Here is a 25125-nt window from a genome sequence, read left to right as displayed (position 1 = left end):
AATCACAGTCCATCCTAAACTTCCACTCTCCAATACTGAACCTTCTGTACTTAGCAAAGGTCTCCGTTTTATCTCTTTGCATCCCCACCTTACTGAATTTTGAGCACAATATTGGTCACCTGGATTTCTCTGCACCCCCCACTCAATCCAACCTGTTTCTCTCCAGGTAAAAACAATGAGGTAAAAATAATGACTGCAGATGCTGGAAACCAGATTCTGGATTAGTGGTGCTGGAAGAGCACAGCAGTTCAGGCAGCATCCAAGGAGCTTCGAAATCAACGTCCTGATGAAGGGCTTTTGCCCAAAATGTTGATTTCGAAGCTCCTTGGATGCTGCCTGAACTGCTGTGCTCTTCCAGCACCACTAATCCTGTTTCTCTCCAACCTGACTACACTCTGTGCACTTAGATCCAACCCTGATTTTGTTATTAAGCCTGCCAATAAAGGTAGTGCCATTGTAGTCTGGGTTCTGACCTTTACATTGCAGAGGCTAAGTGCCAGTTTGCAGATTCTTCCTCCTATCTCCTCCTGAACTATGATCCCATCAAAGCACAACAAGCCTTTTTCTCTACTACAGTCACTGACTGCATTTCATCTGGTGACCCTGCCTCGACTGTCTCCAAGCTGATAGTCCTCCAGGCCTGTATAGCTCACTTTTACCCTCTTCTCAAAATCCACAAACAGACCCTTTGTTTCTGGCTGCCCCTGCCCCACAGAACTCACCTCTTCCTACCTTGACACACGCTTTTCTCCCCGGTCCAGTCCCTGCCTATTTATATCCACAATTCTTCCAAGACTTTATGCTAGATTTGGAATTTCCAGTTTGCATTCTCCAGCCACCTCTTCTTTACCATGGCCGTGCAATCCTGTTACACGCCCAGCTCCCACCAGGATGGTCTCAGGACTCTCTGTTTCTTCCTGAAACAAAGTCCTGAACCGTCCCACCACCACCATCCTCCTCCACTTGGCCAAGCTCGACCTCACCTTTAACAACTTCTCTTTTACAAAACAAAGTATTTATTTAACAATCCATTTGAACAATCAATAGCATGTAGGTATACACAATATTTTGGCAAGGCAATTCTAATATTTTGACCAAGCTATAGTGAAGGAATGGCAATATAGTTCAAGTTATGATGGTATGTGGTACAGAGAGAATGTTGCAAATGATGGTACTCCAATGCAGTAGTGGTCAGAGTTTTGGGACATTGTGCAGAGCATCTTGTAGATGGTACACACTGCTGCCACTATGGACATGTGGTGGGGGAAGTGAATGTTTAAAATTGTCAACAGGGTGCCAGTCAAATGAATTGCTTGTGGTATTAATCTTTTGATGATGTTAGAATTACACTCATCTATGTGAGTGGCAAATATTCCATCACACACCTGAATTATGCCTTGTCATTTGTGAGTGGGCTTCAGAGAGTCTCTGAATTCCCAGCTTCTGACCTTCTCTTGTAATCACAGTTTTGATCAGTTTCTTGTCAATGGTAATCCTCAAGATGTTGATGTTCGTTTGCCAGTTGTACAATTCTGGCCCCTTGAGCATCTTTTATTTTTGTTTGATTCAAGCTTTGGCATCAGGTGACAGGATCTGAACCCTTGAAGTTTCTCTGTAAATATGTCCACCTTTCCTCATTCATTACAATGCTCCGACCTATTGACCAATTTTTTTGGTCAGCAGTCCTAATATTTCCTTAGATAGCTCATTCCTCCTGCAAAGCATATTGGGACTTGTTAAAATATTAATGTAGTTCCTCATATGCAAGTTATTGTTGGCGCTCTGGGGCAGGGTAAACTTTGGAGATGTGAATTTTGAAAGGGCTAACTAATCATTCTGGCAAAAACCTATTGTGGAAGGCCGTCTAATGCAAAAGTACTGTTATGAGTGGGAGTGAGGGCAGATATGACTAATAGAAAGGTTGAAGTCATCACTGGGAGCTGGCCGAAGTTGATGTTGAAGCGTAGGTGCATATTCTGGAAATAATTACATATTATTAATAGAAAGATAGCTTAAAACATAAGTTCTCGGTAGAGTTAAACTCCAGTTATGAGTAAAATGACTTGAATGGGTCATGAAGACTGGAAGTCTGCTCAGAGCCAAGTTTAAAGTCTGTCTGAACATTTGAGGTAGGTGGACTGGTGTTAATGAAATAACCTCCAGTGATACAAGCACAGCTGTAGGTATGATTCAGATCCATGCCACTTGTAAATATTAAAAAATACGACTGTAATGCCACCTAGGTGAAAGTAGAATAGTGGTACACAAAGGGATAGATCTTAGTATGCCAGAGGTGGGGGTGAAAAGCTGATAGTGGGGCCATATGGGTTTCTGTGCTTAAAGCAGTCCACGTGGTGACACGGCCAGATATGTGGGATGGGTAAAAGATATGGAAGATGGTGTTCAGGTCCAAAAATGATTGAACTTGATATTGAGTCCTGATGGTTGCAGGGTTCCCAAGCAGAAAATGGGGTGCTGTATTTCCACCTTGAGCTGAGCTTTTCTGGAGCATTACAGCAGGCCTGAGATAGTAATAACTGCATGGAAAGTGCAGTGGGGATGTGGGGTGGTTTTAGGAATGGACCAGGGTGTTCTGGAAGGCACAGTTCCTTAAAATACTGATATAGAAGAAGAGGTGAGTATGTGTCTTGTTGGTGGCATCCCACTGGAGGTGATGGAAATGGAGGCTTATCGTGCTTTCTGCACGGATGCTGGTGGGTAGAGAATAAGGAACAGAGTTGTAGGAGAGAAGAAATGAGGTGAGGGCAGAAGTGCTGGAAATGTGTCGGAAAGGGCCGAAAAACTGTAAAACACAAGCTTATTGCAGCAACCTCCAAACGTAGTGACATTGACTGTCTCAAAGATGGCGGTGCCAGCCGCTCCTTCACCGCCAAATAGTCACAGTCGCAAGTTAGCATGCGCGTTGATCGCGGGGTATGTTGGGTAGAGGGACTCCAACAGCAATGGCGGAGAAGCAGAAACACGATGGTCGGGTCAAAATCGGCCATTACATCCTGGGCGACACTCTGGGGGTTGGCACTTTCGGCAAAGTGAAGAGTTAAGTGTTTCATAATAGATCTAAAACGCTTCCGGTTTAAGATGCGTCCCGCTTTCCGATAATCTCTTATTGATAAATAAATTTAAGTGACGGCCTGTACACAGTCCCCATCCCCCCCCCCCCCCCAACCACCGTCACTGTCTCCATTCCCCCCCACCGTCACTGTCTCCATTCACCCCCACCCCCCACCATCACTGTCTCCATCCCCCCCCCCCCACCGTCACTGTCTCCATTCCCCCCCACCGTCACTGTCTCCATTCACCCCCACCCCCCACCATCACTGTCTCCACCCCCCCCCCACCGTCACTGTCTCCATCCCCCGCCACCGTCACTGTCTCCATTCCCCCCCCCACCCCACCGTCACTGTCTCCATCCCCCCCCACCCCACCGTCACTGTCTCCATCCCCCCCCACCGTCACTGTCTCCATTCCCCCCCCCCCACCGTCACTGTCTCCACCCCCCCCACCGTCACTGTCTCCATTCCCCCCCCCCCACCGTCACTGTCTCCACCCCCCCCCACCGTCACTGTCTCCATTCCCCCCCCCCCACCGTCACTGTCTCCACCCCCCCCACCGTCACTGTCTCCATCCCCCCCCCACCGTCACTGTCTCCATCCCCCCCCCCACCGTCATTGTCTCCATTCCCCCCCCACCGTCATTGTCTCCATTCCCCCCCCACCGTCACTGTCTCAATTCCCCACCCACCGTCACTGTCTCCATCCCCCCCCCCACCGTCACTGTCTCCATTCCCCCCCACCGTCACTGTCTCCATCCCCCCCCCACCGTCACTGTCTCCATCCCCCCCCCACAGTCACTGTCTCCATCCCCCCCCCACAGTCACTGTCTCCATCCCCCCCCACCGTCATTGTCTCCATTCCCCCCCACCGTCATTGTCTCCATTCCCCCCCCACCATCACTGTCTCAATTCCCCACCCACCGTCACTGTCTCCATTCCCCCCCACCATCACTGTCTCCATACCCCCCCCCCACCGTTACTGTCTCCATCCCCCCCACCCCCCACCGTCACTGTCTCCATGTCCCCCCACCCCCCACCGTCACTGTCTCCATCTCCCCCCACCCCCCACCGTCACTGTCTCCATTCCCCCCCCCACCGTCACTGTCTCCATTCCCCCCCCCACCGTCACTGTCTCCATTCCCCCCCCCACTGTCACTGTCTCCATTCCCCCCCCACTGTCACTGTCTCCATACCCCCCCACTGTCACTGTCTCCATACCCCCCCACCGTCACTGTCTCCATACACCCCCACCGTCACTGTCTCCATACCCCCCCCACCGTCATTGTCTCCATACCCCCACCCCCACCGTCACTGTCTCCATTCCCCCCCCCACCGTCACTGTCTCCATTCCCCCCCCACCATCACTGTCTCCATACCCCCCCCACCGTTACTGTCTCCAACCCCCCCCCACCGTCACTGTCTCTATCCCCCCCCCACCCCCCACCGTCACTGTCTCCATCTCCCCCCACCCCCCACCGTCACTGTCTCCATCCCCCCCTCCCCCCACCGTCACTGTCTCCATCTACCCCCCCCACCGTCATTGTCTCCAACCCCCCCCCACCGTCATTGTCTCCATCCCCCCCCCCGTCACTGTCTCCATCCCCCCCCGTCACTGTCTCCATCCCCCCCCGTCACTGTCTCCACCCCCCCCCGTCACTGTCTCCACCCCCCCCCCCCGTCACTGTCTCCACCCCCCCCCCCGTCACTGTCTCCACCCCCCCCCCGTCACTGTCTCCATCCCCCCCCCCGTCACTGTCTCCATCCCCCCCCCCGTCACTGTCTCCATCCCCCCCCCCCGTCACTGTCTCCATCCCCCCCCCGTCACTGTCTCCATCCCCCCCCCCGTCACTGTCTCCATCCCCCCCCCCGTCACTGTCTCCATCCCCCCCCCCGTCACTGTCTCCATCCCCCCCCCCGTCACTGTCTCCATCCCCCCCCCCGTCACTGTCTCCATCCCCCCCCCCGTCACTGTCTCCATCCCCCCCCCCGTCACTGTCTCCATCCCCCCCCGTCACTGTCTCCATCCCCCCCCCCCCCGTCACTGTCTCCATCCCCCCCACCGTCACTGTCTCCATCTCCCCCCACCCCCCACCGTCACTGTCTCCATCCCCCCCCACCGTCACTGTCTCCATCCCCCCCCACCGTCACTGTCTCCATCCCCCCCCACCGTCACTGTCTCCATCCCCCCCCACCGTCACTGTCTCCATCCCCCCCCACCGTCACTGTCTCCATCCCCCCCCACCGTCACTGTCTCCATCCCCCCCCCACCGTCACTGTCTCCATCCCCCCCCACCGTCACTGTCTCCATTCCCCCCCACCGTCACTGTCTCCATTCCCCCCCACCGTCACTGTCTCCATTCCCCCCCACCGTCACTGTCTCCATTCCCCCCCACCGTCACTGTCTCCATTCCCCCCCACCGTCACTGTCTCCATTCCCCCCCACCGTCACTGTCTCCATTCCCCCCCACCGTCACTGTCTCCATTCCCCCCCACCGTCACTGTCTCCATTCCCCCCCACCGTCACTGTCTCCATTCCCCCCCCACCGTCACTGTCCTCATCCCCCCACCCCCCACCGTCACTGTCTCCATTCCCCCCCACCCCCCACCATCACTGTCTCCATTCCCCCCCACCCCCCACCGTCACTGTCTCCATTCACCCCCACCCCCCACCGTCACTGTCTCCATTCCCCCCCACCCCCCACCGTCACTATCTCCATCCCCCCCCCCCCACCACCGTCACTGTCTCCATTCCCCCCCTCACCGTCACTGTCTCCATCCAAACCTCACCGTCACTGTCTCCACCCCCCCCCCCCACCGTCACTGTCTCCATCCCCCCCCACCGTCACTGTCTCCATCCCCCCCCACCATCACTGACTCCATCCCCCCCACCGTCACTGTCTCCATCCCCCCCCCCCCCCGTCACTGTCTCCATCCCCCCCCCGTCACTGTCTCCATCCCCCCCCCCCGTCACTGTCTCCATCCCCCCCCCCCGTCACTGTCTCCATCCCCCCCCCCGTCACTGTCTCCATCCCCCCCCCACCGTCACTGTCTCCATCCCCCCCCCACCGTCACTGTCTCCATCCCCCCCCCACCGTCACTGTCTCCATCCCCCCCCCACCGTCACTGTCTCCATCCCCCCCCCACCGTCACTGTCTCCATCCCCCCCCCACCGTCACTGTCTCCATCCCCCCCCCACCGTCACTGTCTCCATCCCCCCCCCCACCGTCACTGTCTCCATCCCCCCCCCACCGTCACTGTCTCCATCCCCCCCCCACCGTCACTGTCTCCATCCCCCCCCCCACCGTCACTGTCTCCATCCCCCCCCCACCGTCACTGTCTCCATCCCCCCCCCACCGTCACTGTCTCCATCCCCCCCCCACCGTCACTGTCTCCATCCCCCCCCCACCGTCACTGTCTCCATCCCCCCCCCCACCGTCACTGTCTCCATCCCCCCCCCCACCGTCACTGTCTCCATCCCCCCCCCCCACCGTCACTGTCTCCATCCCCCCCCCCCACCGTCACTGTCTCCATCCCCCCCACCGTCACTGTCTCCATCCCCCCCCACCGTCACTGTCTCCATCCCCCCCCACCGTCACTGTCTCCATCCCCCCCCACCGTCACTGTCTCCATCCCCCCCCACCGTCACTGTCTCCATCCCCCCCCACCGTCACTGTCTCCATCCCCCCCCCACCGTCACTGTCTCCATCCCCCCCCCACCGTCACTGTCTCCATCCCCCCCCCACCGTCACTGTCTCCATCCCCCCCCCACCGTCACTGTCTCCATCCCCCCCCCCACCGTCACTGTCTCCATCCCCCCCCCCACCGTCACTGTCTCCATCCCCCCCCCCCACCGTCACTGTCTCCATCCCCCCCCCCCACCGTCACTGTCTCCATCCCCCCCACCGTCACTGTCTCCATCCCCCCCACCGTCACTGTCTCCATCCCCCCCCACCGTCACTGTCTCCATCCCCCCCCACCGTCACTGTCTCCATCCCCCCCCACCGTCACTGTCTCCATCCCCCCCCACCGTCACTGTCTCCATCCCCCCCCACCGTCACTGTCTCCATCCCCCCCCACCGTCACTGTCTCCATCCCCCCCCACCGTCACTGTCTCCATCCCCCCCCACCGTCACTGTCTCCATCCCCCCCCACCGTCACTGTCTCCATCCCCCCCCACCGTCACTGTCTCCATCTCCCCCCACCGTCACTGTCTCCATCCCCCCCCACCGTCACTGTCTCCATCCCCCCCCACCGTCACTGTCTCCATCCCCCCCCACCGTCACTGTCTCCATCCCCCCCCACCGTCACTGTCTCCATCCCCCCCACCGTCACTGTCTCCATCCCCCCCCACCGTCACTGTCTCCATCCCCCCCCCACCGTCACTGTCTCCATCCCCCCCCACCGTCACTGTCTCCATCCCCCCCCACCGTCACTGTCTCCATCCCCCCCCACTGTCACTGTCTCCATCCCCCCCCCACTGTCACTGTCTCCATCCTCCGCCACCGTCACTGTCTCCATCCTCCGCCACCGTCACTGTCTCCATCCCCCCCACCGTCACTGTCTCCATCCCCCCCCCACCGTCACTGTCTCCATTCCCCCCCCCCAACCGTCACTGTCTCCAACCCCACCTCCCACCGTCACTGTCTCCATCTGCCCCCACCGTCACTGTCTCCATCTGCCCCCACCGTCACTGTCTCCATCTGCCCCCACCGTCACTGTCTCCATCTGCCCCCACCGTCACTGTCTCCATCTGCCCCCACCGTCACTGTCTCCATCCCCCCCCCACCGTCACTGTCTCCATTCCCCCCCCCCAACCGTCACTGTCTCCAACCCCCCCTCCCACCGTCACTGTCTCCATCTGCCCCCACCGTCACTGTCTCCATCTGCCCCCACCGTCACTGTCTCCACCCCCCCCACCACCGTCACTGTCTCCACCCCCCCCAACCTCCGTCACTGTCTCCATCCCCCCCCACCGTCACTGTCTCCATCCCCCCCACCGTCACTGTCTCCATCCCCCCCCCACCGTCACTGTCTCCATCCCCCCCCCACCGTCACTGTCTCCATCCCCCCCCCACCGTCACTGTCTCCATCCCCCCCCACCGTCACTGTCTCCATCCCCCCCCACTGTCACTGTCTCCATCCCCCCCCACTGTCACTGTCTCCATCCCCCCCCACTGTCACTGTCTCCATCCCCCCCCACTGTCACTGTCTCCATCCCCCCCCACTGTCACTGTCTCCATCCCCCCCACTGTCACTGTCTCCATCCCCCCCACCGTCACTGTCTCCATCCCCCCCCACCGTCACTGTCTCCATCCCCCGCCACCGTCACTGTCTCCATCCCCCGCCACCGTCACTGTCTCCACCCCCCCCACCGTCACTGTCTCCATCCCCCGCCACCGTCACTGTCTCCATCCCCCCCCCACTGTCACTGTCTCCATCCCCCCCCACTGTCACTGTCTCCATCCCCCCCCACTGTCACTGTCTCCATCCCCCCCCACTGTCACTGTCTCCATCCCCCCCCACTGTCACTGTCTCCATCCCCCCCCACTGTCACTGTCTCCATCCCCCCCCACTGTCACTGTCTCCATCCCCCCCCACTGTCACTGTCTCCATCCTCCGTCACTGTCTCCATCCCCCCCACCGTCACTGTCTCCAACCCCCCCTCCCACCGTCACTGTCTTCATCTGCCCCCACCGTCACTGTCTCCACCCCCCCCACCACCGTCACTGTCTCCACCCCCCCAACCTCCGTCACTGTCTCCACCCCTCCCACCACCGTCACTGTCGCCACCCCCCTCCCACCGTCACTGTCTCCATTCCCCCCCCCCCCCACCGTCACTGTCTCCACCCCCCCCCACCGTCACTGTCTCCACCCCCCCCCACCGTCACTGTCTCCACCCCCCCCCACCGTCACTGTCTCCACCCCCCCCCACCGTCACTGTCTCCACCCCCCCCCCACCGTCACTGTCTCCACCCCCCCCCCCACCGTCACTGTCTCCCTCCCCCCCCACCGTCACTGTCTCCCTCCCCCCCCACCGTCACTGTCTCCCTCCCCCCCCCACCGTCACTGTCTCCCTCCCCCCCCACCGTCACTGTCTCCACCCCCCCCCCACCGTCACTGTCTCCACCCCCCCACCACCGTCACTGTCTCCACCCCCCCACCACCGTCACTGTCTCCACCCCCCCTCCACCGTCACTGTCTTCATCCCACTGTCACTGTCTCCACCCGCCCCACCCCGACCCCCGTCACTGTCTCCACCCCACCCGTCTCATAACCGCCCCCCCCTCCCGGTTTCCTAACCATGCCTGCCCACCGCCCCCCCCAGGTCTCCTATCCCCACCCCCTAACCCCGCCCCCATCTCATAACCCCTCTGTCTCCTAACCCCCCCCCAGTCTCATGACCCCCCCACTTTTCTTACTCCCACCTGTCTCCTTACCCCGCACCCCCGTCTCATTCCCTCATTTCTGAAGAACGGCTTATGCCCAAAATGTCGATTCCCCTCTGCCTTGGATGCTGCCCGACCTGCTGCGTTTTTCCAGCAACACATTTTTTAGCTATTGTCGGAGAGCCAACCCTTTTTCAAAGCTCTCTTAACTTTGTTCCTTTGCTTCTATTTGATAAGTGTAACTTTACTGTTCATTTACTATGTCAGTTATCTTTCCTCAGAATGAGTGATTCAGAAGTTAAATACTGATTTTTGTTTCTTCTTCAGTGGGAGAACATCAGCTAACTGGACATAAGGTTGCAGTTAAAATCCTGAACAGACAGAAGATTCGTAATTTAGATGTGGTTGGAAAAATCAAACGGGAAATTCAAAACTTGAAACTCTTCCGTCATCCCCACATTATCAAACTGTGAGTTATATTAATTGTGTTATGTGCTGCTAATTAATTAGATCAAACACCATCTGGAATGTTGTCCACTTCTGGGTACCATACTTCAGTAGCAACGCATTCTTGGGGATGTGGTTAGTATTGTGCAAATTGACCAGGGTTCAAAATACCAAATTATGAATCCAGGTTGTGTAAATTTGGTGCATATTTAAAGGTGTTTGAAAATTATAGTATGATGCACCTTGAAGTATTTAAAACTTTCTTTGGTGGGAGATCAAGGAAATGCAGTTTAAAATTTGAATTGTGTGATGTTTCCTGGGGCTTGCTCATTTAGATTAAATTTTTTTCTATCATTCGGAAGTCCAAAATGTGCTGCATTTGTTCTGTTAAATGTTTGGATTATCTGTGTTTTTTGTAATGTTACTGCTTTTGGCATTTTAGTCTATTTCGTACTGTAATGTAATCTGTAAAGTTAGATATGCTCCCTATGCCCAATTTTAACTAAGAGGAAGGAAACATTAAACAAAAATCTATCCAAAAATGTTATTTTTATCCCAGCTTTCCTTCCTGCCTCTCATTTGCCTTCACATGCCACGATTCGGTGCCCAATAACATTCTCAAGTTTAGAAAGGAATCTGATGCAGCTACATGAAATAGCTTCTAAAAGTCCACTATTCTTCTATCTATTTCTACCATTTTTGTTTCTTTGTTCAAAGTCTGTGAGAAGATTTGTAGTTCGGGTGCTCGTTGTTGTGGTTAGATTAGATTACTTACAGTGTGGAAACAGGCCCTTCGGCCCAACAAGTCCACACCGACCCGCCGAAGCGCACCCACCCAGACTCATTCCCCTACATTTACCCCTGCACCTAACACTACAGGCAATTTAGCATGGCCAATTTACCTAACCTGCACATTTTTTGGACTGTGGGAGGAAACCGGAGCACCCGGAGGAAACCCACGCAGACACGGGGAGAATGTGCAAACTCCACACAGTCAGTCGCCTGAGGCGGGAATTGAACCCGGGTCTCTGGCGCTGTGAGGCAGCAGTGCTAACCACTGTGTCACTGTTCGCCGTGCTTGGAATTTGTGTTGCAGACGTTTTGTCCCCTGTCTAGGTGACGTCCTCAGTGCTTGGGACCCTTCTGTGAAGCGCTTCTGTGATGTTTTCTCCGGCATTTATAGTGGTTTGTCTCTGCCGCTTCCAGTTGTCAGTTCCAGCTGTCCATTGCAGTGGCCGGTATATTGGGTCCAGGTCGATGTGCTTATTGATTGAATCTGTGGATGAGTGCTTGTCATCTGCATGTGTGGTTACTAAGGATAGCTGGTTGTGTCGTTTCGTGGCTATCCTTAGTAGCCACACACGCAGATGACAAGCAACATGAATTCGACTGGGACAACACTACTATTATAGGACAAGCCAAACAGAGAACAGCCAGGGAATTCCTAGAGGCATGGCACTCATCCACAGATTCAATCAATAAGCACATCGACCTGGACCCAATATACCGGCCACTGCAGCGGACAGCTGGAACTGAACCGGAAGCGGCAGAGTCAAACCACTATAAATGTCGGAGGAAAGATCACAGAAGTGCTTCACAGGAGGCTCCTAAGCACTGAGGATGTTTCTTTGTTCTTACATAAGTGATCATATTTTGCTTTATATGGCCCTAATTACACTCAATGCTCTCGTTCCATCAAATATTTTAGAATTCAGATTCCATTTTCCATGCAAATGTCCATTTTGTTTAAAAAAAATTTGGAAGATGTAGGAACAGGATGCTAGAATGTTGGCAAGTTGCTCAAAATATCCAAAGCTGATAATGACTTCCGCTTTAGATAGCAATGTGTAGATTTGATCTTCCAAAATATATATTTTGTGTTTTATATGTTTAAGAACAGTCTTTATTCTATTCTATGGAATTCTGAGCTGATATAAAGTTAATGTAAACAAGAGTGAAGGCCTTTGGGAAGGCAAGACAATAGCCTGTTAGCTGCAATAGTTGAAAAGAAGAGTGCAAGGGAAGAGCAGGAAAGCACAGGGATACCAAAGGAAGGTGACGATGTAATGATAATGTCACTGGACTAATCCAGAACTCCACGCAGATGTTTCCAAGATATGGGTTTGAACCCATCAGAGCAGATGGTGAAATTTAAATTCAGTAAAAATCTGGAACTTTTCAAAAAGCCTCCTAGCAACTATGTGAACATTGACGATTGATGTAAAAACTGATCTGGTTCACTAATGATCTTTAGGGTAGGAAATTGGTCATCCTTACCTGGTCTGGCTTACATGTGACTCCAAACAACAGAAATGGGGTTGATTCTTAACTGCCCCAGACAATTGGGATATCTGCATATCATGAACAATTTTTTAAAAAATGGTTTGTGTTTTTGTTTTATATTCTTTAATTGCATATTGTCATTTCTGGTTAAGCCAGCATTTGTTGTCCTTAGAAAGGTGTGAGCTAATCACCTGAACCACTGCAGCTGCTCTTATTATGGGATTTTTATAGAAAATGAGAAATGGACAAATTGTAAGCTTGTTTTAAAAAATTCTCAAGGTCAGGTTCGTAGGAGAGTAGTCTGACACAGAACAAACGACCAAGAGGCGAGTCTGCTAGAATATGGGCATTTTATTCCCCGCAGCGTCGCCACAACGGGTCTGGCTTATACTCACTCTACATGTTACCGGAACTGGGAGCCGTCAGTTCTCGTAGAGCGGTTGCCAACAACCCACGCTCGGCGGTTAAACGTAACCCCGGAGCAGACTCCTGGGTCTGGCTTATACTCACTCTACATGTTACCGGAACTGGGAGCCGTCAGTTCTCGTAGAGCGGTTGCCAACAACCCACGCTCGGCAGTTAAACGTAACCCCGGAGCAGACTCACCGAACTGGAGACTTTTCCAGCTGATATACTCTTTTCCAGATATAAACATTCATGTGAACAGCAGAGCAAGGCTAAAAAACACATTCCATTCTGGTTACATACAGATAAGAAGATTCACACGGGGAGGTGTGTAATAAGATTCACACGGGACTAAGCAACACCTCCATTCCGGTTAGATTCACACATGTATTGGGACATAATTTTTAACCGTTTCACCACATTCCACTGCTTGGAATTTTACACCACATTCCACTGCTTGGCCCAATACATGTGTTACATTATGCTTAATTCAGTTCAATTCGTTTCAGTTAATTTCAGTTCAGTCAATTCAGTGTAGTTCAATTCAGCTCAGTTCAGGTCTGTTCAGTTCAATTCAATTGTGTTCAATTCAGTTCCGTCCATTTCAATTCAATTTAGCTCAGTTCCATTTTGTTCCGTTCAATTTGATTCACTTCAGTTCCACTCAGTTCAGTTCAGTTCAATCCCATTCAATTCTGTTAACTCCGCTTCAGCTTTTTGGACATGCCCACATCCTCCGCTGTACCCCAGGCAAGGGGTTCTTCGGCAGGACTGGGATCCTCTCTCAAACAAACTGCCACGTACATGCCCACATCCATGCCATCCCGGGACGGTCGGGACCTCCACAGTTTGTTCTTCTGGTTTCTTAGTCTTTTTCCAAAACATTGTTCTGTATCAAAATCTCTCCTCAATTGCGATTGATCCTGCCGACTACGCCAAATGTTTTAAAAAATTCTCAAGGTCAGGTTCGTAGGAGAGTAGTCTGACACAGAACAAACGACCAAGAGGCGAGTCTGCTAGAATATGGGCATTTTATTCCCCGCAGCGTCGCCACAACGGGTCTGGCTTATACTCACTCTACATGTTACCGGAACTGGGAGCCGTCAGTTCTCGTAGAGCGGTTGCCAACAACCCACGCTCGGCGGTTAAACGTAACCCCGGAGCAGACTCCCGGGTCTGGCTTATACTCACTCTACATGTTACCGGAACTGGGAGCCGTCAGTTCTCGTAGAGCGGTTGCCAACAACCCACGCTCGGCGGTTAAACGTAACCCCGGAGCAGACTCACCGAACTGGAGACTTTTCCAGCTGATATACTCTTTTCCAGATATAAACATTCATGTGAACAGCAGAGCAAGGCTAAAAAACACATTCCATTCTGGTTACATACAGATAAGAAGATTCACACGGGGAGGTGTGTAATAAGATTCACACGGGACTAAGCAACACCTCCATTCCGGTTAGATTCACACATGTATTGGGACATAATTTTTAACCGTTTCACCACATTCCACTGCTTGGAATTTTACACCACAAAGCTTAATTACCATCACCATGGTTGTAAAAAGGAAAGTTCATGACGTGAGTGTAATCAGATAAAATCACAGCAGGCTGATCTTTAGAACATTGATTAGAGTACTTTGCACTCCACCTGTCTAAAATGTACAGAAAATGTAGACATACAGTCAGTAAACAAATGTATCTACCAAAGATCAGATGATTATCTGAAACAGCAACAGTCTGTACCAACTCTGGATATTTTGGATAACTTAATGACCATTATAATAGTTCACCTAAACAGTGCTTGAAGGAACTGCATTCCAGTAGTTTGATGAAGTGATAGTAAAATAATAGAAATATAATTGCAAGTCAGGATGGTATGTGGTTTAGGGGATCTTGCAGGTTGTAGTGTTCCCATGCATCTGCGATCCATGTCTTTCAAGATGGTAGAGATTTTGAAGGTCCTATCGGAGGTGTTGCAGTCAGCGGTATACATTGCTGCCTCTCTGTGTCTGTAATGTAGATAGTGAATGTTTAAGGTGCTTGATTGGGGACTGATCAAGCGAACTGCTTTGAGTTGGGTCGCATAAACCAAATCATCCGCCGACATTTCCGCCACTTCCAAACAGACCCCACCACCAGGGATATATTTCCCTCCCCACCCCTTTCTGCCTTCCACAAAGAAAGTTCCCTCCGTGACTACCTGGTCAGGTCCACGCCCCCCTACAACCCACCCTCCCATCCTGGCACCTTCCCCTGCCACCGCAGGAATTGCAAAACCTGCGTCCACACCTCCTCCCTCACCTCCATCCAAGGCCGTAAAGGAGCCTTCCACATCCATCAAAGTTTTACCTGCACATCCACCAATATCATTTATTGTATCCGTTGCTCCCGATGCGGTCTCCTGTACATTGGGGAGACTGGGCGCCTCCTAGCAGAGTGCTTTTGGGAACATCTTCGGGACACCCGCACCACACTGCCCTGTGGCCCAACATTTCAACTCCTCCTCCCACTCTACCGAGGACATGGAGGTCCTGGGCCGCCGCCACCGCTCCCTCACCACCAGACACCTGGAGGAAGAACGCCTCATCTTCCGTCTCCGAGCACTTCAACCCCAGGGCATCAATGTGGACTTCAACAGTTTCCTCATTTCCCCTTCCCCCACCTCACCTCCGTTCCAAACTTCCAGCTCAGCACTGTCCCCATGACTTGTCCTACCTGCCTATCTTCTTTTCCACCTATCCACTCCACCCTCCCCCCGTCCCCGACCTATCACCTTCATCCCCTCCCCCACTCACCTATTGTACTCTATGCTACTTTCTCCCCACTCCCACCCTCCTCTCACTTATCTCTCCACCCTTCGGGCTCTCTGCCTGTATCCCTGATGAAGGGCTTTTGCTCGAAACGTCGATTTTACTGCTCCTCGGATGCTGCCTGAACTGTTGTGCTCTTCCAGCACCACTAATCCAGAATCTGGTTTCCAGCATCTGTAGTCATTGTTTTTACCTATCTTAAATTATATTCAAGTGTTAATGCAGTCAGGATTGGTCCGCAAATCTGCCCAATCACAGTATCCCATCTAATGAAAGATATTTTTGTACATTTTGCAAGACTGGGATGGTTTGAGTATGATTTGTTTTCTACCTTTTATGAACAATGCAACAACATGCTGCTTGATTCTACAAGTCAATTGCTGGAACATACAGCTTATCTACCTGGTATCTTACTGACACTCAAATCCATACATACTGTTGCTCAGTAGTGTTGTAGATAATGTTTTTCTCTCTGCAGCTTTATTTGTTCCCTTAATATATATGTGACTCCATAATTGGTAGTTTTGATTCAACAAGCAGCATTTCACAAATGGGAATTTACTCAATTTGCTTTGTGTTTTTCATAACATGAATTGCCTTAATGTATATATCCATCTATTAATGGCATTGAGCTGAGATCTTCTGGCTGTGTGATTTGGATACACCCAACAATCATAGTAAATTTCCTGAAGTGCTCACGCAATGCATTCTGTTGGAAGAAGCTGAACCACATTTTCCCAAAAACTTCCCAAGGCTAACCAGAACAAACATTTTAAAAATGCTGGAGAGAAAGTCAGGTCCTTCACTATTAACAAAATTAAGATTGCTTAATATGTTGAATGTGGATCTTCTGTTCTATATAGATGCTGCTACATATTAATTTTTCAGTGTGGCCCAAATAATTCCCTGTACAACAATACAAATATAAGATGATATATGAAGTATATATGTTGCCTGCTAATTTATTTGAGACTGAATACTATATTGGCTGATCAAACTTTGTATTACACTCAGGCACCAGCTCTGGTTTATTACCATGTATTAAATAAATCTTCCCTCCTTGAACTCCTGAGTAATGGAATAAAATCCTTGCCTTGGAGAATGTAGTAATGTACTTAAGATTAGATCAATGGGAATGCACACAATTTGTTTTCTGGGTGTGGTTAATGCATGATTAGCTTGATAAAGTGACATTCACATTATTCCAAAAATTAATTCAAATATATTGAAGTGAACATCCAAATTTTTGAAGAAAATTTACAGCATGATTGAGGCCTGGCTAAGCTGTAGTCTGCCCACCTGAGTTGCGGTTCCTATTCTACCTTTGCTTTGCATGCTTTGTGACCAACATTATTAAATTAATGGATTCTGTTAAACTGCTTCAAACAACTTTGCAACTACTGTAAGTTGTCCAAGCAATTGTTCAAATAGCAACATTTATAAATTCAGCATGAAAAGTTGTTTATCAAGACTATTTTAAAATCATTTCTAAACTTGAGATTTGATATAAAAACCATAAAATATCAGAAAAAAGGTCAGATAGCATCTGTATAGAAACAGGTTGACCTTTCTTCAAGACTGAATATACTTAATGTTTATTCTACAGAGTTACAGAGCATCCCAATTTGTAGACAAAAATAGCATGGAATTAGCAGGCTAGATGTAAAAGAAAGTGTTTCCATCCAGATTGGACAAATATGTGTGATCATAGTTGCAACATCTTGGTGATATCTAATGAGCTTTCGTGCAGAATTCTTTGATCCTTTGGTGACAGGTTTGCAGTACAGATGTTTTGTTTGATCTCAAGTATTAGAAAGATGACTTGTTTGAACATAAATCACACACTTTTCACCTAAGCATGTTAACATTTAGAGGAAAAATAATCGGCACTACAATTTTGATTTATTTTGAACTCAATGCAAAAAGTATAATCAAACATTGTACGAAATGTGTAATAAATTCTAATATATTAACTGGAAATAAATCTTGTTATGATGCTTTAGTCTCTGCAAAGTATAATTTTGCAAATAACCTATTTTCTAGTAATTATGTTTTGTGGCACTTATCCTAATGGATAAAGTGGGAAAATGTGGATCCTTTTTCTGCCCTGTTTTTATCCCGGTTGGCTTTCTAATTTATTCTTTCTAAATCTAACTTACTTGAGAAGGAAATTTGTAAAGCTGCATCATGCTGTGAAAATAGTTGCATTTTAACAGCTTGACTTGTTAACTTTAAAAAGACGTATTGAAGGTTCTGTCCACAAAGTGTAACACTGTTCATAGTTATATGACATTTCATTTCCAAGTATCATAGTAAATTCATAGAAGAGTTAAACCAGTAGTAATTCTTAGAATCCTCTAGCATATAAAGAGGCCATTTGACCAATGAGGCTTGTGCCATCTCTTGAGGGAATATTCAATTACTTCCATTTCACCTGTTTTTGCCTGATAACTCTCCAAAAGTTTCATTTACAAATATATAGTATTACTTAGCGTGTTTGAGAAGATTTGTAGTTCAGGTTGAGGTTCTGCATGTAGGTTTACTCGCTGAGCTGTAAGGTTCATTTCCAAACGTTTCGTCACCCTACTAGGTAACATCTTCAGTGGGCCTCCAGACAAAGCACTGTTGATAATTCCTGTTTTCTATTTATATGTTTGGGTTTCTTTGGGTTGGTGATGTCAACCCAAAGAAGCCGAAACATAGAAAGCAGGAATTATCAACAGTACTTTGCCCGGAGGCCCACTGAAGATATTACCTAATAGGGTGACAAAATGTTTGGAAATGAACCTTACAGCTCAGCAAGCAAACCTACATGCAGTATTACTTACTATTTATAATAGGAATAGGCCATTTGGCCTAACAGGTTTGTTTTACACGAATCTCATCTTCAGTGGGCCTCCAGACAAAGCACTGTTGATAATTTCTGTTTTCTATTTATATGTTTGGGTTTTGACATATCCCTCTATTTCTTCTTAGCTTCTCAATAAATCACATTTTTGCTAATGACTACATTTGATAATCACGTTTTAACTTTCCTGAGTAAGTTACTGTTTAATCTTCAATGCTATCCTTTTGGATAGTGGGCCAGATCATAGCATTTTCCTATGTAAGAACAAAATCTCCTCCTATCCCTATTCATAGTTTTTATCCAGTTATATTAAATCTGCTTTCTTGTTATAGGTTTGCCTGATACTGGATAGTTTTGCCTTATTCATACTTTCAAAATTCCTTGTAATTTTGATAGTTAATTAAATTTTCACTCAACTTTCTGTGCTAAAGCAAATAACCTTTATGCTTTACCAGGTACCAGGTAATCAGCACTCCAACTGACTTCTTTATGGTGATGGAATATGTGCCAGGTGGTGAACTTTTTGACTACATCTGTAAACATGGAAGGGTAAGAGCCATGCATTTAAAGTGGAGGAAAACATTTTTATCTTTTTGTTATTATTTTGAACACTTAAGAAATGGTAAATTTTAATTCAGCATTACACCCATAATTTTCATATTTATACAAGCTTGTTGCTGATACTTCTTGAACTGCTGCAGTCATTATACTTTGTTGTGGCAGGTTTCGTACAACTGAATGGCTTGCTGGCCGTCTCAGATGGAAGTTACACATATAGTGTAGTTTGGGTATCTCATAAGACAGCCTGGGTAAGGAGAATAAATTTCCTTACCTGAAGGAAGGAAAGGAACATTATTGAACAAAAATCCTGTGTTTTTCATAGCTACTTCTTCTAATACTTGTTTTTGTTCTAGGTTCATATAATTAAGTGAATTTGAACTTGTTGGCTGCCGTAGTGGGATTTGAATTAATTCACTGGATGATTAGTCCAGGCCAATGGTTTACTAGTCTAATAGCTTAAGCACCATGTTACACACCCCATTGGGATTTTCCTGTATTGTGATTTGTTTATTTCTGTAACAGATTTAAGGCCTTCTGCAGAAACATTGTGACATGTCCTGTTTCCTATTTTTGCTGTAGGTGGAGGAAGCAGAAGCTTGTCGTCTCTTTCAGCAGATTATTTCAGCTGTTGATTATTGTCATAGACACATGGTGGTTCATCGTGATTTGAAGCCAGAGAATGTTCTCCTTGATGCACAAATGAATGCCAAGATAGCTGACTTTGGTATGTGACCCATCGTGTATGTGAGGAATGTGTCAGGCTGTAGCTAAGTATTGCAGAGTTGCAGAGATATTAGTCTGTCAGAAATACAATACAGAATTTTATTTTCTTTCACACAGGAGTTAAGATCACCTGGGAAGAATAATTTAGTTTCTATAAAATAGAATAAACAAAGATCAGTCAATTGCATATTTGTAAAATGTATTCCAAAGCTAGTGTTCTGTAGAATGTGCTCAGACAGAATGGGCTATTTTAGATAGTTTAAATTACCACTGCAGTATTGCTCTTATACTCTTCATATTCTTCAGAAGAAACACTTGTAATAGCCTAAATTGTAGTAACCACAGCAAAATCCTGTCAAGTAGTACATGAAGCATTTTGATTTGAGAAGTGTGGCTTATGAATAGAAGGTCATTAAGTTAGGATAGTTGAAACTGCTGTGTAAAAGTAAGAGGTTTTGTTCTGATAAAGAATGGGTGGAGATCTCCAGGAGTGAAACTTTTTATAAGCTATTAAGATTAGCAAGTTGTTTGCCTTTATTTCTTTATTGTTCCCTATCTAGAGTTCAGCAGAATTGAAATTGACCTTGAGTAATTGTGGTTTGCTTTTTAGAGTAGTCTTGGATACAGTTTGGTGTATGCCTTGAGCAAATGATCTCTAGGGCATTTAGAGATGGGTAATAAATGCTGGTCTCTTTGGTTTATTTGTTTAAATGAACATTAGAAATGTAGAAAATAGGAGCAAAAGTAGATAGTTGAAACTGCTGTGTAACTTTGGCCCATTAAGCCTGCTGTGTCATTCAAAATGATCATGATTGATTCTCCAAACTCCAAGATGTTTAATGGCTTGGCCTCCACAGTCTTCTGTGCTAGACAATTGCTCCAGTTCAGTACTCTTAGTAAAGAAATTTCTTCTCATCTCAATCCTAAATGGCCTAGCCTGTATGCTTCAGACCACTTGTTCTCTGCGCAGGGGAAACATCATCATTTAAAAATCACACAACACCAGGTTATAGTCCAACAGGTTTAATTGGAAGCACACTAGCTTTCGGAGCGTCGCTACCACCTGATGAAGGAGCAACGCTCCAAAAGCTAGTGTGCTTCCAATTAAACCTGTTGGACTATAACCTGGTGTTGTGTGATTTTTAACTTTGTACACCTCAGTCCAACACCGGCATCTCCAAATCATCATCATTTATATCTTTCAAAGAGACGCTATCTCATTCTTTTAAAAACTTCAGTGAATATAGGCCCAGTCTCTCTCCATATGACAAAGCTGCAGTCAGTCTGGTGAAACTTTCCTGCACTCCCTCAACGATAGTTACATCTTTCCTTAGATAAGGAGACCAAAATTGCACATACTATTCCAGGTGTGGACTTACTGAATCTCTGTACAGCTGCAGCAAGGCTTTCTTGTTCCTATACTCAATCCTTGTATATTCATGATATACAATAATCTGATGCACTAGCACCCCAGTTAAATCCATTTTAAAAAGAAGGATAGATGTTAATTTCATTGAACAATAATTTTACAGTTGGTAGTATCCTAAATGAGAGAGGATCTGTGATTGAGTTTAGGCACCTAAGAATGGTGAAAATGTATCTGCTTTGATTGTAAATAATAATTCTGTTCATTGCATAAAACTACTTTAGAGTGCAACTAAAGGAGAAAGATGATAACTTATGGACATTTAACTAAGCTTTTGTTACTGGTAGGTTTTATATTTGAGATGTTTTAGGAACAGTAAAAGAAGAAATTCAAAAGTGATATTACTTAGATGTAAAAATAGCGAAAGCACTATTTGTATTTTCAGTTGCTAATCAAGGTTAGATTGGGATATCTAGTTGGCACAGACAAGTCGGACAGAAGGGTCTGTGCTGTATCACTCTGACTTTTCAAACAGTTCTTTATGATGACCCTATGGTAATCACACGAATTTTAATGAAATATTAAAAGTAAATTAGAGTTCTTGAGAAGATTTGCAGCTCAGGTTGTGGATGAAGTATGGATTTGTTCGCCAAGCTGGTGTGTTTTTTTGCAAACGTTTCATTGCCTTGCTAAGTGACATCATCTGTGCGTCTTTGATAACATAAAATGATCTTACTGATGCCTGAGCATAACAGTCACTAATGTCATTTATTTTCATTGTAGGACTATCTAACATGATGGCTGATGGGGAATTTTTACGCACCAGTTGTGGCTCACCAAATTATGCTGCTCCAGAGGTTATCTCAGGCAGGTTTGTATACCTGTGTTTGATCTAAGCATTTCCTTCAAGTTCAGTAGTTAAATGAGATTTAGTTTACTTTTTGTTAATAAACAATTCCCAGTGTTTTGCTATGATCTTCCTGTGTATTTTTAGCTCTGCAGCATAGACTCCTGCATTACTTTTGTTAGAATGTTTTATGTCCTTGCCTTCTAACTTTCTGAATGAATATATATATTTTGGGATAGAGAGAATACTGCAAAATTCAACATATTGGGATTTTCCATTCCTAGATTTAGATGTGGTATATCTGAATGTAAAACAAACCTCTACCAGCTCTAGTCCAAGAACCATCAATCATAGAAAAGCATTATAATGTCTTGAACCTTTCAAATCAGTAGCAATGCTGCTACATACCATTGCTTATTTTCCCATCCAGCCATATTATATATTTCTTCTAACCCTGACTGTCAGAGAACTCCAACAAAATGAAGTAGAGTTGGGGAAAGAGAGCTCATGCCTTTTTACACACTAGCTGCTACATTCAAATGAGTTTAAAAGTCTAGTCTTTGACTGTGGGTTAGTGAATGGATGAGTGAGCGACTGGTTTTCCAATGGGTAGGTTTAGCCAAGTATGTGGTCAGATGGTTTAGGAGAGAGGATATTAGTTGGATTAAGTCTGGTTGTGGTATGGCTAATCAGATCTGGTTGGTTAGTGGGAGGCTAATCAGGTATGGTTAGGTTTTGGTGGTCTTCTTGTCAGGTCTGGTCAGATTTGGAGCATGTGGGTGGTGAGGTGGGGGTGTTGAGCCTGGTTGGGTGGGAAGATAGTTGGGTGGCTAAGTTATAGTGTGAATGGAACTTTATTTAAGTCAGTTGATGGGTGGACAGTCTGGTTGTGGAGGATTTAAGGGTGTAGTCAAGGGTTGATGGGATGACTTATGGTTGGTTGTGGAGTTACCCAGCTTCTAGACTGGGTTTTAGACTGTAAGGTTTCCTTGTGTATGTGCCTTTTTATAAATCCCAGGTTTCCATTTCAAGCTCACAGAGCAGCTCCTTTGGGTCAGGAAAATTGTCCATTGGAAATTTAAACTCACCAAGCAATTGCACATAGATCCCACATTGTGATGTCTGCAAGGTCCTGATGCATATCATCTGTTCTACATCTTGTCTCTGACAATTTGCAGACTGAAAAATGGCGGGCAATAATTCCATTGTCTGCACGAAATGTTCTAATTGGCTTTACTGCGAGATTCCTCATTTCTTTTTGGTGGATAAATAGATTCAGAATAAACTTAGTGTTATTATCTACCCACTCAATTCATATAAGATTTTCAAGGCCAGTACTATTACTTCCAACAATACAGGTATTTTATTACTACTAGTTTCTGGCCATTTTCATGCATTATACTCATTCAAACTTTTCAAAAAGAAAACAAAAATTTGTCCCAAACCCTGACTGTTTAAATTACTTAAATGAATATTCTCTACAGTATCTAAATGCATGGAAATTTATTTGATGTGATACAGATTATTTTAGTATTATTTAGCTTATTTTATGATTGGCTCACTTTCGTTTTAGTTAGAATTTACTTACTGTGTCATGCACATAGGTGCCATTTAAGTATAGACCAACACCCTAGATGAATGAAGTGGGAGGTAGAAATGCAATGTTGTGCAAGATGGAACAGAATAGAAGAAAAGAGGATCACATCTTTGCAGAACATGTGATTTAATTTCAGGTCATGAAATATAATGGTTGCAGTCCTAATAAAGTATGATATTGATTCATTTTTTCACTCTATTCTGTCTGTATTCTTTACTCTGAACTTGTTTAAGAGTGTCTTGTGTTGTGTTTTACTTAGCTGCCAACTCTTGTTGCTCTACCTGGCTGAAATATTGTTTTAAGGGAGTTGTCAATGTTGAAAGTTTTAAGATTGTGTAATTGCTATGTGAACAATTCGTTCTATTTATTCGAAATTCCTGATCTATGGCAAATTAATGAACAGGACCAAAATACAAGCACAAAATCTGCAGAATGGTATGAGAACCGTATTGAGTGCTAGCAATCCAGCACTCGGTCCCCAAAGTTGGATTTTTAATTTGCTATCACTTGGTATTCCAATTAAAACAAACAGATTAAATCTTGGAAGAGTAGCAAATATGTAGACTACATAGCAAAAATCATAATGAATATAATTCTTGTGACTCCATTTGTCACTCCATGTTATAAAATTTATGGATTATGGAATAATGTAGCAATTTCAGTACATGCATAAAACTTTGCGGTGATTATAACTACTGTTGAATATAACATATTTTGTATGTGCAAAATGGATTAGAAAGGAAAATTTCTGACAATTCAGTTGGTAACATTATTGTGAATCTGCGCTTAATTCACTTTTAGTCACGAGGCAGCGCTTCTTTTTAAAAATAGAATATAAAGTCAAACCTTTTTGGTGTAATGCTTTTGGGCTAAGTTTTGGGAATAAATGGAATAATGAATGTCATTACAATTGTTAAAGCATTAGTGACCTAAGATGAATTCATGTGAATATATCTAATTACATCCTCAGTTTATATTTAGCTGTTCCTGATGTACAAATCCACCCTCTGTGCCCTTAAACATTGGCTGATAATAACTTAACAATATTGCAATTTCAAAATGACTTCTAGTAATAAAAATTCTGCTCACTCATGACCCTTCACAAATGTTGGTGAACAGCCTTTCTATGACATGGAAAGTGTAAAGCACTATGTTGATGTCAAATACTTTGAATTTTATCTTGCACATTAGAAGAACCCAAGAGCCTAGTTGTTTGGGGTTAGGATATTTTGAATTGAAAATATCTCATTCTTTCCTTTCTCCTCTTCAATGTTACCCCTTTTTAATGCCACATTTTTAATATATGTATGGCAAGACCAAGTGAGGGTGACAGGTTTCCTTCCTTAAAAAGGCATTAGAGAACTAGTTTGGTTTTTAAATTATCTGACAGCTTCAGGGCCAAACATTCCCTTAAGTGGTGGTATATGACCTTGCTTTCAGTGGATTATTAATCCAGATTTCTGGATTACAAGTTCAGAAGTTTAATCATTACATTACCATGCCCCTACATTTCTTTTAAGTGATTCAGAGTTGCAAAACTCCTGGGCAGATATCAGCCTTGCTTAGAGAAATATTTTGCTTCACTTGTGTGCACCTTACGTGAGTGAGCTACATGATGAATTTCTTTGAGGAAATGTGCAAAGAAATAGATTTTCCCCACAGGTCTTAAAAAAAGGCAAGGCAAAGTTGGAATAGTATTCTGTAAAACTTGCAAATCAGATTTTAAGTGACTTCAGTCAGAAACCTTCTGCTAATTGTAGCAGGGTTTATATGTTCT

The 25125-nt window shown here is 46.7% G+C and overlaps 1 protein-coding gene across 1 annotated transcript in view; it reads left to right on the top strand.

Moving 5' to 3' along the window:
* Window positions 1-2954: 2954 nt before the first annotated feature.
* prkaa2 (protein kinase, AMP-activated, alpha 2 catalytic subunit) overlaps window positions 2955-25125 on the top strand; it is a 39183-nt gene continuing 17012 nt past the window's right edge. The window contains exons 1-5 of the mRNA XM_087990645.1: window positions 2955-3057; window positions 9787-9928; window positions 18710-18803; window positions 19395-19539; window positions 21688-21775. Coding sequence (XP_087846771.1) covers window positions 2964-3057; window positions 9787-9928; window positions 18710-18803; window positions 19395-19539; window positions 21688-21775 — 563 coding nt within the window. The 5' untranslated portion in view covers window positions 2955-2963. The remainder of the gene's footprint in view (window positions 3058-9786; window positions 9929-18709; window positions 18804-19394; window positions 19540-21687; window positions 21776-25125) is intronic.

This window comes from Chiloscyllium plagiosum, unplaced genomic scaffold (assembly GCF_037043375.1).
Source record: "Chiloscyllium plagiosum isolate Xiang-an unplaced genomic scaffold, Cpla_swu_hap1 HiC_scaffold_9, whole genome shotgun sequence".
Taxonomy (NCBI): domain Eukaryota; kingdom Metazoa; phylum Chordata; class Chondrichthyes; order Orectolobiformes; family Hemiscylliidae; genus Chiloscyllium; species Chiloscyllium plagiosum.
The sequence above is the reverse complement of the archived record's forward strand: the minus strand, read 5'-3'. Positions and strand labels throughout refer to the sequence as shown.